The 19243-nt window shown below is 45.4% G+C and overlaps 3 protein-coding genes and 1 long non-coding RNA gene across 4 annotated transcripts; 1 reads left to right on the forward strand and 3 right to left on the reverse strand.

Moving 5' to 3' along the window:
• Window positions 1-377: 377 nt before the first annotated feature.
• On the reverse strand, window positions 378-1206 carry LOC104582771 (avenin-3). The gene has a single exon (XM_010233526.3). It carries the CDS (start codon window positions 1181-1183, stop codon window positions 551-553), a length of 633 nt encoding a protein of 210 aa, XP_010231828.2. The 5' UTR covers window positions 1184-1206; the 3' UTR covers window positions 378-550.
• Window positions 1207-3260: 2054 nt separating this feature from the next.
• On the reverse strand, window positions 3261-8648 carry LOC100842444 (protein EMBRYO SAC DEVELOPMENT ARREST 30). The gene is made up of 11 exons (XM_003569025.4): window positions 8485-8648; window positions 7738-7912; window positions 7524-7608; window positions 7047-7114; window positions 6884-6972; window positions 6529-6772; window positions 6330-6442; window positions 5848-5938; window positions 5624-5752; window positions 4680-5233; window positions 3261-4346 (listed from the first exon to the last, which is right to left on the reverse strand). The coding sequence occupies exons 2-11, from the start codon at window positions 7888-7890 to the stop codon at window positions 3911-3913; spliced, it is 1962 nt and encodes a 653-aa protein (XP_003569073.1). The 5' UTR covers window positions 7891-7912; window positions 8485-8648; the 3' UTR covers window positions 3261-3910.
• A 3760-nt stretch (window positions 8649-12408) lies between these two features.
• LOC104583256 (uncharacterized abhydrolase domain-containing protein DDB_G0269086-like) lies at window positions 12409-13488 on the reverse strand. Its single transcript, XM_010235085.2, has 3 exons — window positions 13373-13488; window positions 13218-13292; window positions 12409-13124 (listed from the first exon to the last, which is right to left on the reverse strand). The coding sequence occupies exons 2-3, from the start codon at window positions 13227-13229 to the stop codon at window positions 12549-12551; spliced, it is 588 nt and encodes a 195-aa protein (XP_010233387.2). The 5' UTR covers window positions 13230-13292; window positions 13373-13488; the 3' UTR covers window positions 12409-12548.
• Window positions 13489-14896: 1408 nt separating this feature from the next.
• LOC100842751 lies at window positions 14897-16179 on the forward strand. The gene is made up of 3 exons (XR_730764.3): window positions 14897-15055; window positions 15539-15634; window positions 15726-16179. It is a non-coding gene; the product is annotated as an uncharacterized LOC100842751 (long non-coding RNA).
• Window positions 16180-19243: the final 3064 nt, after the last annotated feature.

Genomic DNA, 19243 nt, shown 5'->3' on the forward strand with positions numbered 1-19243 from the left:
CACGTGATTCCACTTAGTTGGATACCTGTCGAATTCCAGTAGTCGATCTGAGAAGAGCCGAGGTTGCGAATATGCCCTTATTCAGTTCTGGGCAGAAGCAAAGGTGGCTCCTGGCTGAAGTTGTCTCACCCTATTGAAAACTAGCTACGGATTTGACCTATCGGGAAGACTGAAGAGCAGCCCCGGGGACTCCAGGATGAAGAAGACCATGGAGATGACCACCAGACCCCGGTCCTGCATCTTCTCCTTCCGATTCAGCACTACATGTATGGCACAACTGAAAAACTAGCTAGTGGTTTCTGGTTACTTAAACGTGCAGAAGAGGTACATATAGCTTATTAATTGTTTTCCCAATTTAGGTTCGCTGTCGCAGATCATTACTGAACAAAGAAACAACTTTGTCTTTTATTCCAAATCAGTTCCAACAACTATAGTAAGGGCCGGTGTCACACATGAAGAGCCATGACACTTTTATTTGTCACCGCTGCATCGGTCAGTCGATCGACCAAAACAGCGGTGATCCACCTATCTAATTAGTACCGATGCCACATCAATGGCCCGCACCGACGCCAAATGGCGAGGTGGTAACCGGGGAATACGGTGGGCCATACACGTTGTTGCACATCGTCGACAGTGTCTGCTCTTGCTGCTGAGGATACAGGAGACTGCCCTGCTGCCCTTGTCCTAGCTGCTGCTTGAACACAGCTTGCACAGCTTGGTAGATGGCCTGTTTCCGGGACTGGACAGGGATCAAGGCCAGCTGCTGGCAGCATTGCTCCTGCAACGCTCGGCAGCTGCTCTGCTGCAGCATCTGTGACCGGAGCTGGAACGGCGCCGCGGCGCATCCCTGCAGGAGGAAATCCTGGCATGGGTACAGCTGCTGCTGCTGCTGCCGCCGCCACCACACGGGTGCTACTTCTTGTTCGCGCCCCTGCTGCAGTTGTCTCTCATCTTGTTGTTGATGTGGGCACGGCTGCTCCGGCTGAACCGACCATGGTTTCTCCTGCGCCATGCCCTGGCTACATCTAGTCTCTCGCTGTGCAATGGTGGTGCTAGCTGCGAGTGCGAGGAGAGCGAAGATGAGGAAGGTTCTCATGGTGGACTGGTGTTGGCTACTGCTTTTGGTGTTTGTGTTTGTGTTTGTGTTTGTGTGAAGGATGGTTTGATGGAGGAGGATGTTCATGGTGCATCCATATTTATAGCTGCCATGGCACCATCCATCCCTTATCATCTTTCTTAAAGTGTCTGGATCCTTCTCAAACAAATCACTTGGTATGTTGCATTAGGTGGCACTAGCTACAAATGGAAGTGATGATTAGTCACTTCCTTGCACATATCATTCGACGGTTTGTTGTAAAGGACCTTGGTACATGATCTGTATGACTTGTCTTCTCCACTTTACATGTCACACACTAATCAAGATAGCATCCTTTTCAGAAACTAAAGTTTTGATGTTCTACAAGTTGTTAAGCAATAAACCAGATCGACATGAATGATGTGGAACTAAGTTTGGAATGTTGTGTGGATTGTGAGATGGATCATATTGGAAAAGCCTTTTTGATCTCTTTTTATTTCTCCAACCAACTTTTTGGTGACGTTTGCATAAGATGAACCGACCTTAGCAGAGCACGGCATGACTCATCAAATTGCCTTTCCCTTTAATTGTAATGGTGTACAAGTTACTAACATATACATCATAGTTAAGCTTTTAAATGTTGTGCTAGATTCCCTTTTTAGGAGGGGCTAAGTTTGTTATATCCTGCAGGTCATGATTCGTAAAAATAAGGCACTCCCAAATGTCTCTTTCTTAACTACGTGCAACAATTCTCCCCGTTCTTGTCGCAAAAAAGAAATCTATTTACCTTTCAAAAAAAAAATCTCTTGGTTCTCACTTTATTTGATTTGATACCAACGTTTCATCTTGGTGCTAGCATTTTTCAATAGTAAATCTATATTTATTCTCTCTCTATCACTATGCCTTTGTTACGATTTTTAAAGAGAGGTCATATAAACTTGGACAGAGGAAGCATCGTATAAGCCCGAGTAAAAATCTGATTAAAATGCAAAAAAAAAGGATAAAAAATATTTGGTAACGATAACACAAATGATCTATGGTCACAAGCCCTCAGAGCGGGCCAGCAAGCACTTTCGTTGAGTAGAGCTACTGCCATTTGGACCTCGACAGAGTCCCTTGATGATGGACGATGAGTCGAGCAACAACTGCAGATGGTGACAAGGTTGGAGTTCTCGGAGTTGATGAGCGTCTTGAGGCTTTGAGAGACCCTGGTGCCATGGAATTCCCGTATATGGAGACCGGCAGATACAGAGCGATGTGAGGATCGACACAAAAAAGGATGAATTTTTTACTTGTAAAACAAAAAAAAATAGACGGTTTGGTAGAGATAGGGGCTTGCCCCCCACACGTGGGCCTTAGTTGACCTAGGGTGACAGGCCCCAGGGTACGGGGCCCAGCAAGCGCGTTCGCCGAGAAATGAGACGAGGGCTTGGCAAGTAGGGTCAACGGGCTCAGCGCACAAGGGCGAACCCAAACCCAGCAAGTTCCCTCACTCCTTTCTCTACTCCATCTCATCCTCCCAAACCGTGCCCTCCAACAGAGTGCCGCCCGCAGCGCGGCACTCAGGGCGATCCGGTGATTGCACGTAGCTATTTATGCCGCCGTTGAATTCCCTAATAAAACGGTGTGGTACTAATTTAATTATGGCCCGGCGGTCCGCGGAGCGCGAGCCCGAGACGTCGTCTGTGGCTCCGTGCGGTGATGGGCCATCCTTAATCGGTGGGCCGCAAATTTCACCGTCGTCCTACCAAGTACCCAGATCTGTATCCGGGCATCTGGACTCTGGCACCACCTGCTAGAAATCTGACTCTGTGAACACTCCTTTCCGTTGATACGACTACAATACCACCACACCAACGGATAAGAGTTCATATGGACCTTATAGGAAACAGCAGTATTAGAGATGGAGCACAATGAAACATGGCGGTCTGACCATTAAGTAAGAGGGACTAATTTGCAGTCAATTCTTACCTCAGTTCATTCCAAATCTATTGCAATGCTCAGTTGAATTCTGGTCTCACACACCAAAACTGGAGACACCATATCTGTCGTTCAAGCATATCAAAAGGTAAAAACATCGATCGATATCTGATGGAACTATATCATTCTCACGTTATTACATAAGACATACTAGCAATCTACCTGGTGAAAAAAAGAACTGCATCAAACATTTTTGCGAATCATCAAACATAAATTTAACTTTGTTCAGGAGAAAATATTGTGAAATGGAGAGACAATAACATGGCAATGCAACCTGAAAAAAACTACTCCCTCCGATCCTAAATTCTTGTCGTGGTTTCAGTTCAAATTTAAACAAAACCAGGACAAGAATTTAGGATCGGACGGGGTACTCCGTAGTACTTAATAAGCTCGTATGCATATAGAAAATTTAACACCCAGCTGTTAGAGAGCAACATATTGTCCTTTGCAGTAGCACAACGTTGAGTTCCCTCGTGATGCTTATATCAAGCTCACCAAAAATTTAATGTATCCTTCCTCATCGATAGACATTTGTACAGCAACGATTTCTTCAGGGTGCGCCCACAAAAAATGCGCAACAAAAAAGGAACACAGAGAGAAGAATCAACTGTTAGTTCTGTGTCGAGGTCATATACCAGAGATAATCCAGGCAAGCAATCAAGGTCGACGAGAGTCCTATTGTGCGTGCTCGGATGCTTCCAAGATGTGTTGCTGTAAGCGACTGTCCGCTGGCCCAGTAGGTCCCTGCAATGTATGCTGCTACAGCTCGAGTAAACTGGAGCTGGTAACTGCCTGAATAATCTGGAGCTCACAGCGGATGGTGGGTATGATGTAGCTTCATGCTCCACATCTCTTTTAATCATCTGGATCCATCTCCTCGTCTTGCTCCGAGGATTTATTCGTGTCGCTTCTATCTGACTCCTGCATGCCTTGGCTGGAGTCATCTTCCAGCAACTCACCCTCGTAATCCTCATTTTGAGGTTCGTTATTCTTGGTGGCTACCTTGGCTAGGCTGCGAACGATCAAATCAGGGCACTCTTCTTCACCACCAAATAGGAGCTCGCCGTGCTTATCTTTCACTGATTGAATGGCAGGTGACTTCGCCGTTCTGCAAGAGCACTCTGGTAACGGGTGTGCAAGAAAAGATGCAGGTTTTGACATCATAGCCGACATTATGATGCCATCTATGCCTGCACTATTATTCAGATGCTGACGTGCAGCCAATGTCCAATTCCGTGGCGGGTGATAAAGATGATCGCTGACATTTTGAAACAGTCCCACAACAGTCCTTCTGTTCACAAGAAAATGTTGGATCAACATGTGAAATTACATAATATTAAGCAATATATATACACTACAATTATAGTTGTCAAAACGGTTTTGAATGCCACGCTAACAAATTCACAAGACCTAGAAGGTCTAAATATACATAGCTCTTTCGTTGGATCAGAAGTAGATGGTTATGAACTTGCCCCGTGAAAACTATTTTACTACTGCATGTGCCAGTCAGTATTATATTTTTTTTTCCCAAAACATAAGGGTTCAAAATGGTATTTCATAAAGAACATGTTGATCTACAAGCAAAAAGTAATAAACACTACTACTGATAATAATGGTGTTATACCTGTCAGGCCTATAGGTTATACCAGAGGAGTTTTGGTACAACCGGTGCCCCATTACCAAACTTGAGTAGTCTGGCCAACCACTCCCATCATTGTGAAAGCCAGGAAAGAATGCGTCAGCTTGAACAGAAACAAAATAATCAAGCGCGTCCCAGAGCAACCGGTGCGCTTGCCTCCTAAATTCAATGGGTGATGGGTCAGGTTCTGTATCATTCTCACCAATCCACCCATACCACCCTTCCTTCTCATGAGCATAAAATGGTCTTGCAGGAGGTGGAGGGAGTGGCCTTGGGCGTGGCCCTGCTTTCTTCCATTCTTCAATGAGTTCCTTCTCGCTCTTGGGAGATGGAGGATGTGGTGTATCTGAGGAGAGAGGAGCCTCTGGGCCAACTAAATCTGATAGCTCCCTCCGAGTACATAAGGAAGTGCGATCAACTAAATTGGCATACATAGCTCGTAGAGGAATAAGTACTCTTTGCCCACCAAAGGTCTCAGATCCAGCCAAGTATATTATTGTAGTTGATGGATAACCTAATGCTTGGAGTAGAAGTCCAACCTGTAAGTACAAATTGTTTACACCATAGTATTGGCAGTAAGCATGTATTACGAGTTACACACAGTAATGAGGATACTGTATTGGCATAATTTCATGGAAGAGAAGCAAGACACAATCCTTATTTAGGTGTACATAAAACCACCCTACCCTAAAGTCGCCAAGTTAAAGGTTCCCTATTGAGAAGAAAACCAACAAGTAGCAATATAACTATCTTATTATGTCGGTCATGTTTTGGCACCCTCAGATTTTTAGCTAAACACAAAAGCCTGTAGCACTGTTACATATTTCTATTAAACAGTGGAAATTAACTCAAATTTGTGTAGCATGCAAAAAGCTTCAGGCTAGATAAGTGACAAAATTGACTTTAACAAAGCATTATATGCAACCCACCTCCTCTGGCATGAGTGGACATGAACCATTTATCTTCATGGACACTGAATCAACTGAGAGCTGTTCCTTTACAGTTCCTCGCTTGATCATCTGATTCCTTCTATATTGAATAAGTTCTGTATGGATGTCCTGGAAAAAATCAAATAAAAAATCAGTCAAATAGATATTGCACGGAAATCCATCCAGCATTCACATTAGAATATAACCATCCTAACTCTACCAACCTGGAAAAGTTCTGCACAGCCATGAAAAGCAAGAGTATCTCTTAGCAATCCTGGGTGATATGCTAGATAAGGACGACCAGATGCTCGCAGCCTATAAAAATACACCAGAGCTATCAGAACAGCAAAAGCAGATCAAAATACCATATCCTATAACTAGAGAAGTTTGAAAGTGTAGTATTTCAATTTTACATAGTCACACCTACACACTACATTCTGACTGACCAACCCAAAACTTTCCACAACAAGGAAATGTTCCAGGATATGCAAAGAGTACATCTCTTTTCCTCAGTAATTTTGAAGACAACTATGGAATTGAAGCTTTATGATGGCAGTGAAAGTCTCCCGGCAATATGGTGAGGGGTTACAGTGGCGGCAAACACAGATATATTGGCTCAGGCCAATATATCTACTAAACAGAAAATTAAAAACACTAATACAGATCCATCATATTTACAAATATGACCAAAGATAGAAAGCATCACCTTTCTACAATTTGGCTCCCAAGAGACTGAATTTCTGGACGGAACTTGAGAGCATGGAAAGCTACCCTGCACCTAAGTCTTTGAAGTTCCTCCAAGCTTGCAGGAAGGATTGACTGCAGAAAACATACACAAAGCACTCTAAGTTCACAATGTACCACAAAACAAAGAATGAAAAAAGCTAGTGGCTTCTGGAGGATACCTGGAGACATTTACCTCCATTAATGATTATCCCAATGACTTTTGATTTGGCAAGCCTGGGCAAGACTTCTGTGGTGTAATATTCTGAAGTCGCTGTATTCTTAGGAGATACTGTGGGAAATTTTATCTTTTTTCTAGCTTCTCTGAGATCCTTTGGCAAACCCCGCACAATAGGCACATCGTTGGAAAGTGCAGCAATGAAGTGCTCTTCATGATAGAGGTATGAAAAACTTTTAAATTTTGAGCTGCAAGATTGAAACAAGCAAAGAACTATTCTTAGTTGTCAATACAGGACAGGGTGTAAGCAATAGATAAATGAGCAATCTGAATATCAAAAGGCGGAAGGAGACATGGACCTGATGCCCTTTGCACGAGTTGTCGCTTGTATTTCAGGAATGACAAGAGTGGCATTTAAGAGCCTGGCAACGGCGACAAGATCACAGATCTAACAAACAGAAATATGTCATGATCCTACAGCATAATGACAACACCAATGGTAATGTACAGAAGGAAACTTACTGAAGACTGTATCTTCTCAAAGCCACCATAAATCTTTGCATAAATAAAACCATTCTGCATAGCTGGAGCTGCGACATGGTGTATCAAACAAAACAGGAGGTTTAAGTATGAGAGTTTGAATTGGAAGAAAAAAACTAAAATGATATATGGGTCTACTGAATATACAAATAGCACCAATTTTATTAACCAAACCATCCCGAAATGTTCTAAGTTCTGCAGTAGCTAGAGACATGAGTAGTGTGTAAGGTCAATACATAGTACTGTTGAGTGGTGGTTACAACGTTAAAACAGGGGAGGGCTGAATAAATCCAAGAAAAGATAAAATATTGTGTGAAATAAAAGGATCAACTAATCATAGTGTGTCCCCTATTCAACGTCTGAAAAAGGTATGTTTGTTGGTGTTATTTGAGGTGACTAATTTAGGAAAAAAGGAAATCAAAATCATATATGGTAGGTGAGAGTTGAGAACCAAATTACCAGGGTAGACTTTTCTAGGTTCTGCATAGGGGTGTAGGTGATCGAGTGTACTCAATGGTCCCCACAATCTACGGGGTCGGGGTCTCTGCCGAAATCACGAAGCAAGAAAAAAAGATATTAGCTCCTAAGCAACTCTGCATTAAGATATGAAACGAAATGCCGAAGTTAGCATCCAAACTGCAAAATAATTTGGAAGTCATAACTCATGAATTACCGATCCAAATGGAAGGACATGATCCTTAAGCACGCTAGGGTTTGTGATCCCGCCAGCAGAATAGTTTGCAAGAAAAAGGTGCACCAGCAGCGACAGAATCGACAACACGATGCCGACAGCCGTGGCCAGCTTGAATTTGCTTTTGAGGAGCATCTTATTTCATGCTCCAAAAATCCTGCGAAACGGATTCAAGGTCAGCCAGTTTAGACAGACACATACACAAGGCCTACCTCGGATGCCCCACTACAAGCTACAAGCAGAAATAAAAAACGCGAGGCTGGTATGGCGAAGCATTCCGACCCTGTGTTATCTCACTTAATCTCAATGATTTTTCTGGGAGATCCTAACAATACCGTACATTGAACAATCATCCCACCCCAGACGCACGACCTTGTCTCCCATCGACAGGGGCAGAGATACAGCCGTACAAGGGTGTTCATTTGTGCACCCACTACAAAATTGATTATGTATGTACATATATGGATTTCAACCAAGCAGCCCACTGCTTATTCTCCTCATTCTATCCCAAAAAATCCCATTCATCCATCCAGCCCAACTCGAAAAAAAGCACAACCTGCTGCCAAGGGCGGAGGACCCGGTAGTGCCCGCCCTACCTTGATTTTTGCCTCAGTTACGAATTGGGGAAGATTAAGGAGACGCAACGGGAAGCTAAAGGGCGGGATCTGTTGGTGGGGTGATGGGAGGAGAAACGGTCGGGAACGAGAGAATTGAAGGGGGGATAGATACCTGCGGTGGATGCGCTCGCACGAGGAGGAAGACGAGCGAGGGAGCCAGGGGGCTGGGGCGCTCGGCAGCGGGACGGGGTGGCGGCGCTCGCTGGAGGAGGAAGACCAGCGACGGGGTTTTGGGCCGTCGGGGCGCTCGGCATTGAGATGCGCAAGCGCAAAGAAAAGAAAGGACAAATTATACTGCCCTGTTTTCCTCCTCTGCGTGAAACGAGTGAAATGCACAATTGGTCCTCTAAACTTGCAGAATACGTGCATTTTGGTCCTCAAATTTGAGTCTCGTTGCTAGAGCAACTTCAGCCAGCCCCCAAACGCGAAATAGGCGCGCCGGCGTCCAAAAACAGACCCAGCCAGTTTTCCTATTTCCAAAAGTAGCCGGCGCGCGTTTTATGACGTGGGCCCGTCTTGTCAGCGCCATTTATTACTCTCACCGGCTTCGGCATTAATCGTCCACGGCTTCGCCTCGACTTCGCAGGCGAGTTATGGCAGTCGCCGGATCAAACCGCCGCCCAGTCTCGTCAGCTTCCACGCGCATTCCCAATGCCGTTTCCCGCCGCGTTCACACCCCCGGCGGCGCCTATAAAAGGCAGCGCCGTCGACGTTGACATTCATCCACCTCACCCATCTCCTCCCTCGTCTTCTCTCCTCCTCCTCCCTCGACCTCGCCATGGCCCACTAGGACGAGCATCGCTGGCTCCACATCGACGAGGCCGACGCGATTCGGACTGCCGCCTACCTGTCGCCGTCGGACTGCCGCCTCCCCCACGGCTGGCAGCTCAGCTAGGGCGTCGGGCCCGTCCCACCGGTGCAGACGGGTGCGCGCCTGCGAGAGCGCATCTCGGACCGCTGGGTCCACGCCCTAACGCCGGAGCAACAGGCGTCGGCGGAGTGGAATCGTGAGACCGGCACCGCCTCGGCCGGTCTCTTCGACGACGAGCACCGGCGCGCGTCCACGATGTGCCGCTCCCGACAGTGCGGACCAACATCGACGGCCGGCGCGCCTTCTGGCAGGGGCGCTCAATCGACGGCGTCCTCGCTCACATTGCCGCTGGCAATCAGCTGCAGCTCGACGGAGGCACGCCCGTCCCTCTCCCTCCTCCATCGGCCCTCCGTCTCCCTCCTCCACCGGCCGGACACCACCGCTACCTGGGCGGTGGCTCCGGCTCGTCCTCGGGCACACCCGGGTTCCTCCTCGGCCAGAGCACGGTGGCTGAAGCTAGAGCCGGAGGAGTGGGCGCCTCCTCCGAAGTACGAGAGCGTCGCCATCGACCACCGTGGCAACTCCGACCTGGAGGAGTGCCCGGGGCAGCGTGCCGACGAGTGCGCTGGCGGCCTAGGCGGCCAAGGAGGAGGCGAAGAAGGCCACGCCGACACTCGTGCCGGTGAAGTAGGCGAGTTATGAAGGCGACGACGGCGGCGGCGCGACTCGTGGATGGACCACCTAGACGACTAGGGGTTTTTTCAATTGTGGCAGGCTGGACGCCATATGGGGAGGACGGCTGGAGTTGCTCTTACGGAGTGAACAGTGTTGTTTAAGTGGGGCTTATACAGTCCTAATTTCTATTCCGAACCGTTTTGTGCTGACGTGTGCCGTATACGAACCGCATATTTAACAGCGTGGCGTCCTCTTTTCCTTTCCCCATCCTCTCCATTCTCAAATCCCTAGCTCGTGCAGCCGTGTCCGGCTCCTCGCCACTATCCCTCCTCGCCATCACCGCTCCTCGCCGCTATCCCTCCTCCTTGCTGGGCGAACGTCGCCGCTGCACATCATCAACAGAATCCATCCCGTCCCCGCTGCGATGTCTCTCCATCGAGCTAGTTCATCGGCGGAGAAGCGACGGCACAGGCCAGCTGTACCACTAATTTGCTGCCCCGACTGCAAAATGAGAAAGTGTGTTTTCATATCCCAGGTATCGCTTTGAGCAACAGTGAAGATTGGTGGACCACTGCACTGAAGATTGAGTTGATCCTGGAGAACTGCCGGTTGTGTTTCAGCTCTCTGAGTTTTTTTCTGTAATCTTGCACAGTTGGTTGTAAATGAGGTCGTTTTTCAGACCTTCTTTTTTAAGCAAACAGCCACAGCGGACTATTTATTGCCAATAGGAGGGTTGAGAGAATCAACCCTAGGGTTTACACAAAATACGGAAAAGAAAAAAAAAGGAACAAGAGAAGGGGGAGAGAGATTAAGTTACAAAGCAACTGAAATCAAGGAACATCATCATCTCCAGATGTCAAAGCACCAATCTTTGCATCCGCGCGATCCCAGAGGGCAGCTTCCTCCTTGATCAACAGGAAAACAGCAGAAGGCGATTTAAGCTTGTGTTGGAAAATACACCGATTTCTCTCCTTCCAAGTTTCCCACATAGTGAGAAGGGACAGAGAGGCAACTGCTTTGGCCGGCTGTTTACCCAAATGTTTAACCGAATAAAGCCCGGTCCACCAAAGCAACACCGAGGAAGTGTCAATCCATGCACTCGGGTGGAGGGACTGAATACCCGTCCAGCCGGCAATCAAGGTCCAAATAGAACGCGCAAAAGCGCATTTCGTAGTGAGATGAATTGCCGTCTCCTCACTATTATGACAAAAAGGCACCACTTATCATTAGGGATGTTCTTCCGAGTGAGGAGGTCAGCGGTAGGATCCTACCAAGAACAACCAGCCAACCGAAAAAACTGCATTTCTCGGGCGCCCAAATGTTCCAGAACATGGCCCCAAAAGGCTTCCTGGTGATCCCTTGGAACTGGGCAAGGTAGGCGCTATGCGCAGTATACGAGCCGCTCGACGTTAGGTTCCAGGTGATAGTATCATCACCATCAAGAAGGGGCGGAGCCTCATCGAGGAGGACAAATAGGCAGATGAAATGACCAATGTTGGCAGGACTCACGCCATGAGCAATGTCAGAGATCCACTTGGATTGCCATCTTGCATCCCTAACACAACGGTTTTTGCGGCGTGCAAGCTTGTACAGGCCAGGGGCAATATCCTTGGGCCTCTGGCGAAAGAGCCAAGCATCATGTCAAAAATTAGCAAAATGACCATTACGGACTGTGATAGAAGTAATAGCAGCGAAGAGGCATATATCCGCGTTGCTGAGGGAAGAAGCAACCGCGGCCCACGGCTTATCCGGCTTGGTCCACCGCAGCCATTCCCAACGCAGACGAAGAACGCGACCACATTTGTCGATGTCAAGCACACCGAGGCCACCAAATTCTTTGGGCGAGCAGACCGTGGACCAGCGCACTAGGCAGCTTCCACTACCACAATTGAGATCACCTTTCCATAGCCAGCCTCTAAGGTATTTCTGAATACGCTCACGAAGCTAAGAAGGGAATTCGAAGACGGTAAGGTGGAAGGTGTTTTCAGACTTTGACCGAAGATAATATGCTACTCTTCCTCCAAGAAAAGATGTCTCAAGTTTGTCAAAATTTAAATGTATTGACTTAGTGTATAAATGCATTCAAATTTAGTCAAAATTGAGACATACTTTGTTGGACCGAGGAATACTACTTCTGTACGGACTAGCTCTTTGTAGCTTTGGTCCTTGTAGCTTCTTTAGCTCTGGCTGGTATGCTACTTCGGTAGCTCTTTGTAGCTTTGGTCCTTGTAGCTTCTTTAGCTCAGGCTCTCCTGCTCTTTGTAACTCCCCTGCCCACACCTGTCTTCTTGCTTAATAAAATTTCGGCCAATGGCCCTTCGATTAAAATGAGAAAGTGTGTTGTGTAATTTCTGTTGCAAGTCAAGATTTTGCAATGGCATGATTTGTACAGAGTTTGGTCATAATTTGAACTGAATTTCTACAGATTTTGATAACGTCTGACTGCAATTTATATAATGCAAAATTTGATGGAATTGTCGACAGATTTTGATTCAAATTTCTGCCACAAAAGCTTTGCTGCATTACAGGTCACCACCAAAATTTACAGATTCTCAACAACGTTTGAACTAGACCATAAGCACCAAAATGAAAGAGTGGCCCAGAATAAGTGCATTACAGTTTTATGACAGAAATAACCAACATTAATTAGTGCATTACAGGTCTGTTAAAACAGCAGCCTCTCTACAGCCTTAAAACCCAGCCAGATAGTCAAACATGGAATCTTTTCTTCCTTTCTTTGCTGCACGGCCAGATGTTCCAGCTCCAGCAGCTCTTCTAGCAGAGGCAGCAGCTTGAGCAGCCTCTTTCCTCTCCATAGCTGATTTCTTCTTCTCTGCAGCCTCTTTCTTCTTCTCCTCAGCAAGTCTTCTCTTCTCAGCTGCAGCTGCAATCTTCTTCTCTTCTGCAATTTTCTGCCTCTCTGCTGCTGTAACCTGCCTAGCTTCAGCTGCAATTTTCTTCTTCTCTGCTGCTACAACCTTCTTTTCTTGTATGGCAGCTGCCTTCTTCTCTAGTTCTTCTTTTCTTCTAGCTTCTATTTCCTCTAGATCTTTCATAGCAGCATCAAATTTTGCTTGATCTGCCACTTCTCTTTTTCCCTCTACAGCCTTCATCTTCATTTGCTTCATGGCATCAAGTTTCCTTTGCAGGCTTCCTCCGTTTGTCTTAGTGGTTGATGGTACAGGATCCAGGTTTTCAACATGTGATTCAATGAACTGTGAACTGGGCAATGGCGCATATGTGTCTGTTCTTTGTGACATTTCTCTCTACAAGTTTGAGAAATGGGCTAATTATGAGCTAATTTTGAATTAGAAAGACCATAGTTAATACACATATATTGGGAAATTATGTATTATTACCTGTTCCATCATTTCAGACAGTTTTTCTTGTCCATATTCATGCCTCACTCTGTCCAACCCAATTGTTCTGTCAATCTGGTACAAAATGCATACGACTGCTGAGCTGCCCTTCTGAGATAAAAAAGAAATGGACAAAAGGATGAAACAGTAATTACCTTAGGAGGTGGATCATCATCGTCCTCTGAAGATGAAGATGATGACAGAGGGTGTGCTCTTACCCTCCTCTTCAGCTCCTACTTTGGTTTCAAACCAAGTTTTGCATCATGGCAGCCTTTCTTGTTATGACCAGGCTTCCCACACTAACTGCAATGCATTACCATATATGGTATCTGTCACATGACACCATGCATGACAGGCAACACAGCACAACAGCTACGTACCTCTATGGATCAATGGTGTTGAAGTTTATAAGTGGGCTGACTAGCCCTTTCCATCAGATCGGCCTCTTGGTTGCGTTGGTTAGCGCATGAAGCTTGACATATGGTATCAGAGCAAGTTCAAGTCGTATTGGCCTCTTAAGACATTTCTGAGTTTACATGTGTTGACTTGTCATCCCGTCACACGCGAGGAGGGGTGTTGACCTTGTATAACGGGATGCCTAGCACTTTCCGTTGCGTTGGCATGAATTAACATAAGCACTGGGCCAGGGTACAGTGTGTAGTTTAATTTAGGCATGTGAAAGCAGGAGCCGTGGCTCTGCAACATGTCGACCTCGCTCGTTCTTGATTCCATGATCTCTCCCGTTCCCCATGAGCCGAAAGAAAGGAAGAGCTGCTACCTATCTCCTGCATCGATCTGCATGATTTATGGGAACTAGCATGAGAAGTATATATGGCTCTAGCTGCTTCCATCCCCTCGCTTTAATTTGCGCGCTCCTCCACGTGCATGCCATCAGATGGCTTCAGAGTTTGGAGCACTCTCAGTTCCAGCAATATATACTGATCGATGACCACCGGCCTCTGAGTTTGTATATGTACATGTACTGTAGGCAAGTTTTTTTTTCAAAATATATGTACATTTAGATTCTTAAAAGCCTAGTTAATCATTGTGTAATTAGTCATCTTTACCAGGCAAATGATTTTGATGTTTCCATGTAGCCTATCGGGTGAGTCAAGGTGGAGATGAATAGGGATTGAAGGACAATTGAATGAATTTTGAAATTAGTTGCATAAAAAAAATGAGAGACCGCACCTTGACTAATTGAGCTTGAAGAAGAATACCTAGCTAATTAAAAAAAGGAAGAGAGAGAGAGAGAGATTTAGTGCTAATTGGGAGTTAGATGTATATAACTAACTAAGATTAACCTAGGCCGGTCCCAGTGACAACTAATTAGAAAATCAGCATGCATATAGCCACATATGCTTGCATGTTTGTAACTCCAAATTAGTCAACAGACAGAAAATCAACCCCAGACATCTAGGTATATACTACTGACTACGTACTGCTACAGTACGTAGTCAGACAACTTGTAGCTAGCGAGTTGATCCAATCAAGCTACACTAATGCATGTCTCTAAGCACGGTCAAGACAAAAAGATGGGGATCAGGAGGAAGAGGGGGGAAAGGACAAAGATTCCCCTCGTGGAAAGCCAAGCTAAAATTAAAGAGAGAGCCACCTGTCCTGGCCTACATCCAGTTCAAGGGAGGCCCTCTGTGTCCATCCATTAGATATCCCACTACCCTTTGTTCTTGGCTTCTTGCAGTATAAATCTGAACCCAGCAGGTGAGGGGCAGCAGCACCAGCAGCAAAGAGATGAGTCTTCTCTATCGCTAGTACTACTTAGCTACATCTCTGAATTAAGTATCTGCAGATATCTTCTTCCCCAACTCCAGCAGCAGGTGAGATCTAATCTACTAGACCTCCATTCCCCTCCTTCCCCTCAAGACTCTTCTTCTTTCTCTTCCCGGATATGCAAGAAGCTTGAGTGTTTCTTCCTTCTGCATGTAGCTAATTAAGCTAATAGGTGTAATGCTTTCTTCTTCTTCCTTTTTTGTACCCAGACTCTTGTATTTTATCACTAGAGTACAATTTTGGGTTAGAAATGTAGTACAAGTTTGTTGAAGAGAAACTAAAAGTTTATGATCTAGTTCTTACGTATGTTACAACTTGGATAATGTGTTGCTCTTCCAAGTTCCAGTTACCCTCTCCGTGTTTTCTCGAACTTCTGTATTAAATCATTGTTTACTTGTGATCTTGTTGGCCTCTGTGTATCTCGATATCCCTTTCAATTTATTTGTTCTTTACGTTGTTTTTGAACTTAAATTAATTGAGGAGTTGATGACGACCATGATGCATTGCAACATGACATGACATGCATGCAGTGTTTGATTGTTTCAAAGATGGTACTAAAGGATGAGGATACACTACTGGATGATCAAAACCCTAGATCTTGGACTGGCAACATCCGTAACATCCCTGTAAGTTATTGCATGCTACCTCTACTTTCACAAAGATAATAGTGCAATAATGCAACGATTTTATCTTCATTATTTTCACTTTTTTCCCCAGATTTACAAGTGGAGAGAAGCATCCAGCATCTTTGTTGTCCATGATCATTGCCAACAAAGAGCAGCATTCGACTTCTTAAACTGGGGAAATGTCATCAAGATGCCGCATATGCAGTGGAAAGTAAAAGCTATAAGGGCCTCCTAGCCTATAAGCCGGTGTTATCCCGACTGAGCTTTCTTTTATCCCTCAAATTGAACTCCCGCACTTCACCCTTAGTTAAACCATTTTCTGGTAATTCCTCGTGCCAGAATTAACGTTCTTGACCTTGTAAGGCCTTTTCTTGACCTTGTAAGGCCCTCCCGTTGTGTTTCTCCTATCGCTGAGTGTCTCCAACCTCACTCCTCCTTCTCCCCTCTATCCCTCCTGAGCTATCTCCATGCATGCATGTTTTCCCGGACAATCTCAATGAGAGATGATTTGAATAAAGATCTTCAGTGTTAATTAATTAAGTTTATTCCTGTGAGTGGTGGTGTTTGAGTCTTGGTTTTAGTAGCTTCAAAACATGTATCAGCATACATGATCAAGTCTCATTAATTTGAACATGCATGAGCTGAGTGACCTTAGCCATGTACTCCGATATAATTCTTGATGTGGTTTTAGTTCAAATTTGAACTAAAATCACGACAAGAATTGTGAAACGGATGGAGTAGTAATGTATGTTGAGAGCGGACGAAAGGATCCCGGGATCACCTGCTCCTTATATTTTTAAAAATTAAAGTATGGATGTACAGAGTAAAAAAAAATAACCTCACGCATAGGCAGGGGCGGAGGTGTAGCCATTGGGTTCAAATGAAACCCAATAAGTATAATTTATTTAATTATTGACACATGAACGCAGTAATTTTTCTTGTTGGGTTCATTTGCACCCAATAAAATTTTCTGGGAATGAACCTAAAAAATAAGCTAGAATTAAATTTGAACCCCAAAAAACTAAGTCAGTTATGAACCCAAAAAAATAATTAAGCTAGAAATCTCAATGGGTTAGGATCAACCCAATGGGTTCCAGAAAATTATGAACCCAACGGGTATATTGATCTTGCAACCCAAATAACTATGAACCCAAATGGGTTCCAGAAAATTTGAACCCAAAAAAACCAAGTCATTGACACATGAGTTTTTTTTAGCATATGAATGAGAGAGACAGCCAGACAGGTTAATCTGCCCCCCGTGGTTTCATGAGAGGGGATTTTGAATCAGGCCGGGTTCCCAGCTGCCAACATACATGCATGCACAGATCGATGCAGGATTGCAGGCTAAATCTTCTCCGGGGGAATCATTGCAATTGCATGAGAGTGCATATTGTGCATGCATGGACTACCCTGCATACACGCACATGTCCACATGCATAAACTTTCTGTCTCGATCTCCACGTACACATGTGTGGGCTGCCACGCATATAGTGCTACGTACGTACCGCTGCTAGCTAGCTCGATCGTGTGCCGTACGTACGCGAGCCGGGCGGCCCGTGACATGCACTCGATTATTCGATTGATCTTGTGCGTCTGACCCCATCTCTCAATCAATCAACGTACTCGATCTGTATTATTATGTTGTCACTCTCATTAAAAAAAAGGGTAAAAAGAAAAAGGTTGGACGACTGTGTTGATCAGTTAATTAATGCAGGTGGGTAAGTAGCTATAAGATGCATGCCACACACTTTGAAATTGAATGCATGCGCGCACAGGCCGGCCGACCGGTCGACATGGCCTGGAGCACAGTTCAAGAGTGTGTGTGGTCGACTAGTAGTTAAATCTGACACTTGTCCCGCACGCTACCTCGCTCGCTATAGCATGCATTGCACGCACAGGCTCGACGTGACGGTGCCACTATTCCACGCAGCAATATTGATTACGTCCATGCAGCTAGCTAGTAGCACATTGCATTGCATTGCATGATCGGTCGACGGTCCATCATATCTGACGGATGGATGGACGGATCGGAGCTAGCTTAGATAGATTAGATTCCCCTGGCGCCGGCCATGCCGGGTCACAGTATATATAGCTCTAGCTGCTAGCTAGCTAGCCAGGGTACTTGCCATTAATTTCCCGGCCCGTGCATGCGTGTCTATATGTAGTGTGTGTCTTCAATTTTGGTTCATTTTCTCGTGAAAATGAAATGCTGGCGCGCGGGACATGCCCATGAAGACACGTACACCGCGCGGCCGGCCAAAGCTCTGCTAGCCATGCCTTGTCGTACGTACGTGAGAGAGTTTGGTTTGGTTTTAGTGCCGTGGAATCTTACTCGGCAAATTGAAGAATCGAATCGGCTCTCTCCAGCTACGTACGTGCGTAGGGTACGGCTCTGGCTAGCTAATTAAAAACACTTGCTTCTCTCTTTCACCAGCCAATGGATTTGCATTATTATTTGCATGCCGGTCACTCTTGATTAATTAAATGTGTGTTTTCTTCCTGGAAATGACATGACTTTATATTAGATTGAGTAAAAGTACGTACACACGATCGAGTAAGACACAACAAACACAAACAATAAAGTCGCGTGATCATAAAACTAAAAGTTTGCAGTGCCAGGACCAAATTCCCGCAGCAGCCAAAAAAAAAGAAATCGTTGGCCAATTTCTCTAACAGAAAAAAAAAACATGGGCCAACAGGCCTAAACTGTTCCTTCCGTTGGATGGGCCAAGAATCAAGCCATCTTCTAAAAATATGGGCCGAATGCTGGCATCAAAATCACCAGCCCTGTTAATTACCGCATGGGCACGCTTCCTTTGGTCAACTGCCTGCTCAGTGCAATACGCGATGCTTCCATCAGCAAACCGTACTGCGGAGTACTCCATTTCCGTTCCATAATTCTTTTCTCAAATTTAAAATAAATAAATATATGTATTCCCTGTAAAATTTCGAGAAGAATTAAGTGCAGTTCAGCACTAGGTATATATACTGTACCGTGGACAAGACGTATGCACGCGCGCATGGGTCGGTTGACTCCAATACTCCATGCATGTACGTTCAATTGGGGTGTACGAGTAGTTGACAAACATTGACCGACTGACAGCAGCCTCCACTGCTACCGCACCGCACGTACGTACGTCTTCCGAGCTTTGCACGCACGCAACACCCAGCATGCAGCACGTGTTTTTTAAGGGAAATCTAGCAGGACAAATCATCAGGCTTTTCATTTTCTGCCGTAACGAGAGATCGATCTGGTCATCCGGGCCGGTGCAGATATGTGTGTGCACGCCTGTGCCGTTGAAATATAAGTGCGTTATATTGTCATCTTTTATTCATCGTTTGAGCTTTTGGACAAATTGATTCGATGCATGAAACTCAGGTATTAGAACTAAATGTCTTTGCGCACGTACTAGCCGTCTCTCTCTCTTCCCAAATGTAAATGTAAGATGTTTGGCCTTCCAAAATCGCCATCTTACAAGGAATAGAAGAAAGGGTGTAGTATTTTTTTTTTGTGCACTGTGATGAATCAAAGTTTAAATTTACCCGCATGCATAATGAAACTAAATCTCACATCGCAAGTCTCATTGTATCTCTTGGCCGTCGGGTTAA

The sequence above is a fragment of the Brachypodium distachyon genome, chromosome 2 (genome assembly GCF_000005505.3).
Source record: "Brachypodium distachyon strain Bd21 chromosome 2, Brachypodium_distachyon_v3.0, whole genome shotgun sequence".
Classification (NCBI taxonomy): domain Eukaryota; kingdom Viridiplantae; phylum Streptophyta; class Magnoliopsida; order Poales; family Poaceae; genus Brachypodium; species Brachypodium distachyon.

Excerpts from the sequence above, each read along its gene's own strand:
- LOC100842444 (XM_003569025.4), bottom strand. The coding sequence starts at position 7,890 with ATGCTCCTCAAAAGCAAATTCAAGCTGGCCACGGCTGTCGGCATCGTG. Across the intron at positions 7,609-7,737 it reads ATGTCCTTCCATTTGGATCG|AGACCCCGACCCCGTAGATT; the intron begins GTAATTCATGAG and ends TGATTTCGGCAG. Across the intron at positions 6,443-6,528 it reads ATGGAGGTAAATGTCTCCAG|TCAATCCTTCCTGCAAGCTT; the intron begins GTATCCTCCAGA and ends TGTTTTCTGCAG.
- LOC104582771 (XM_010233526.3), bottom strand. The coding sequence starts at position 1,183 with ATGAACATCCTCCTCCATCAAACCATCCTTCACACAAACACAAACACA.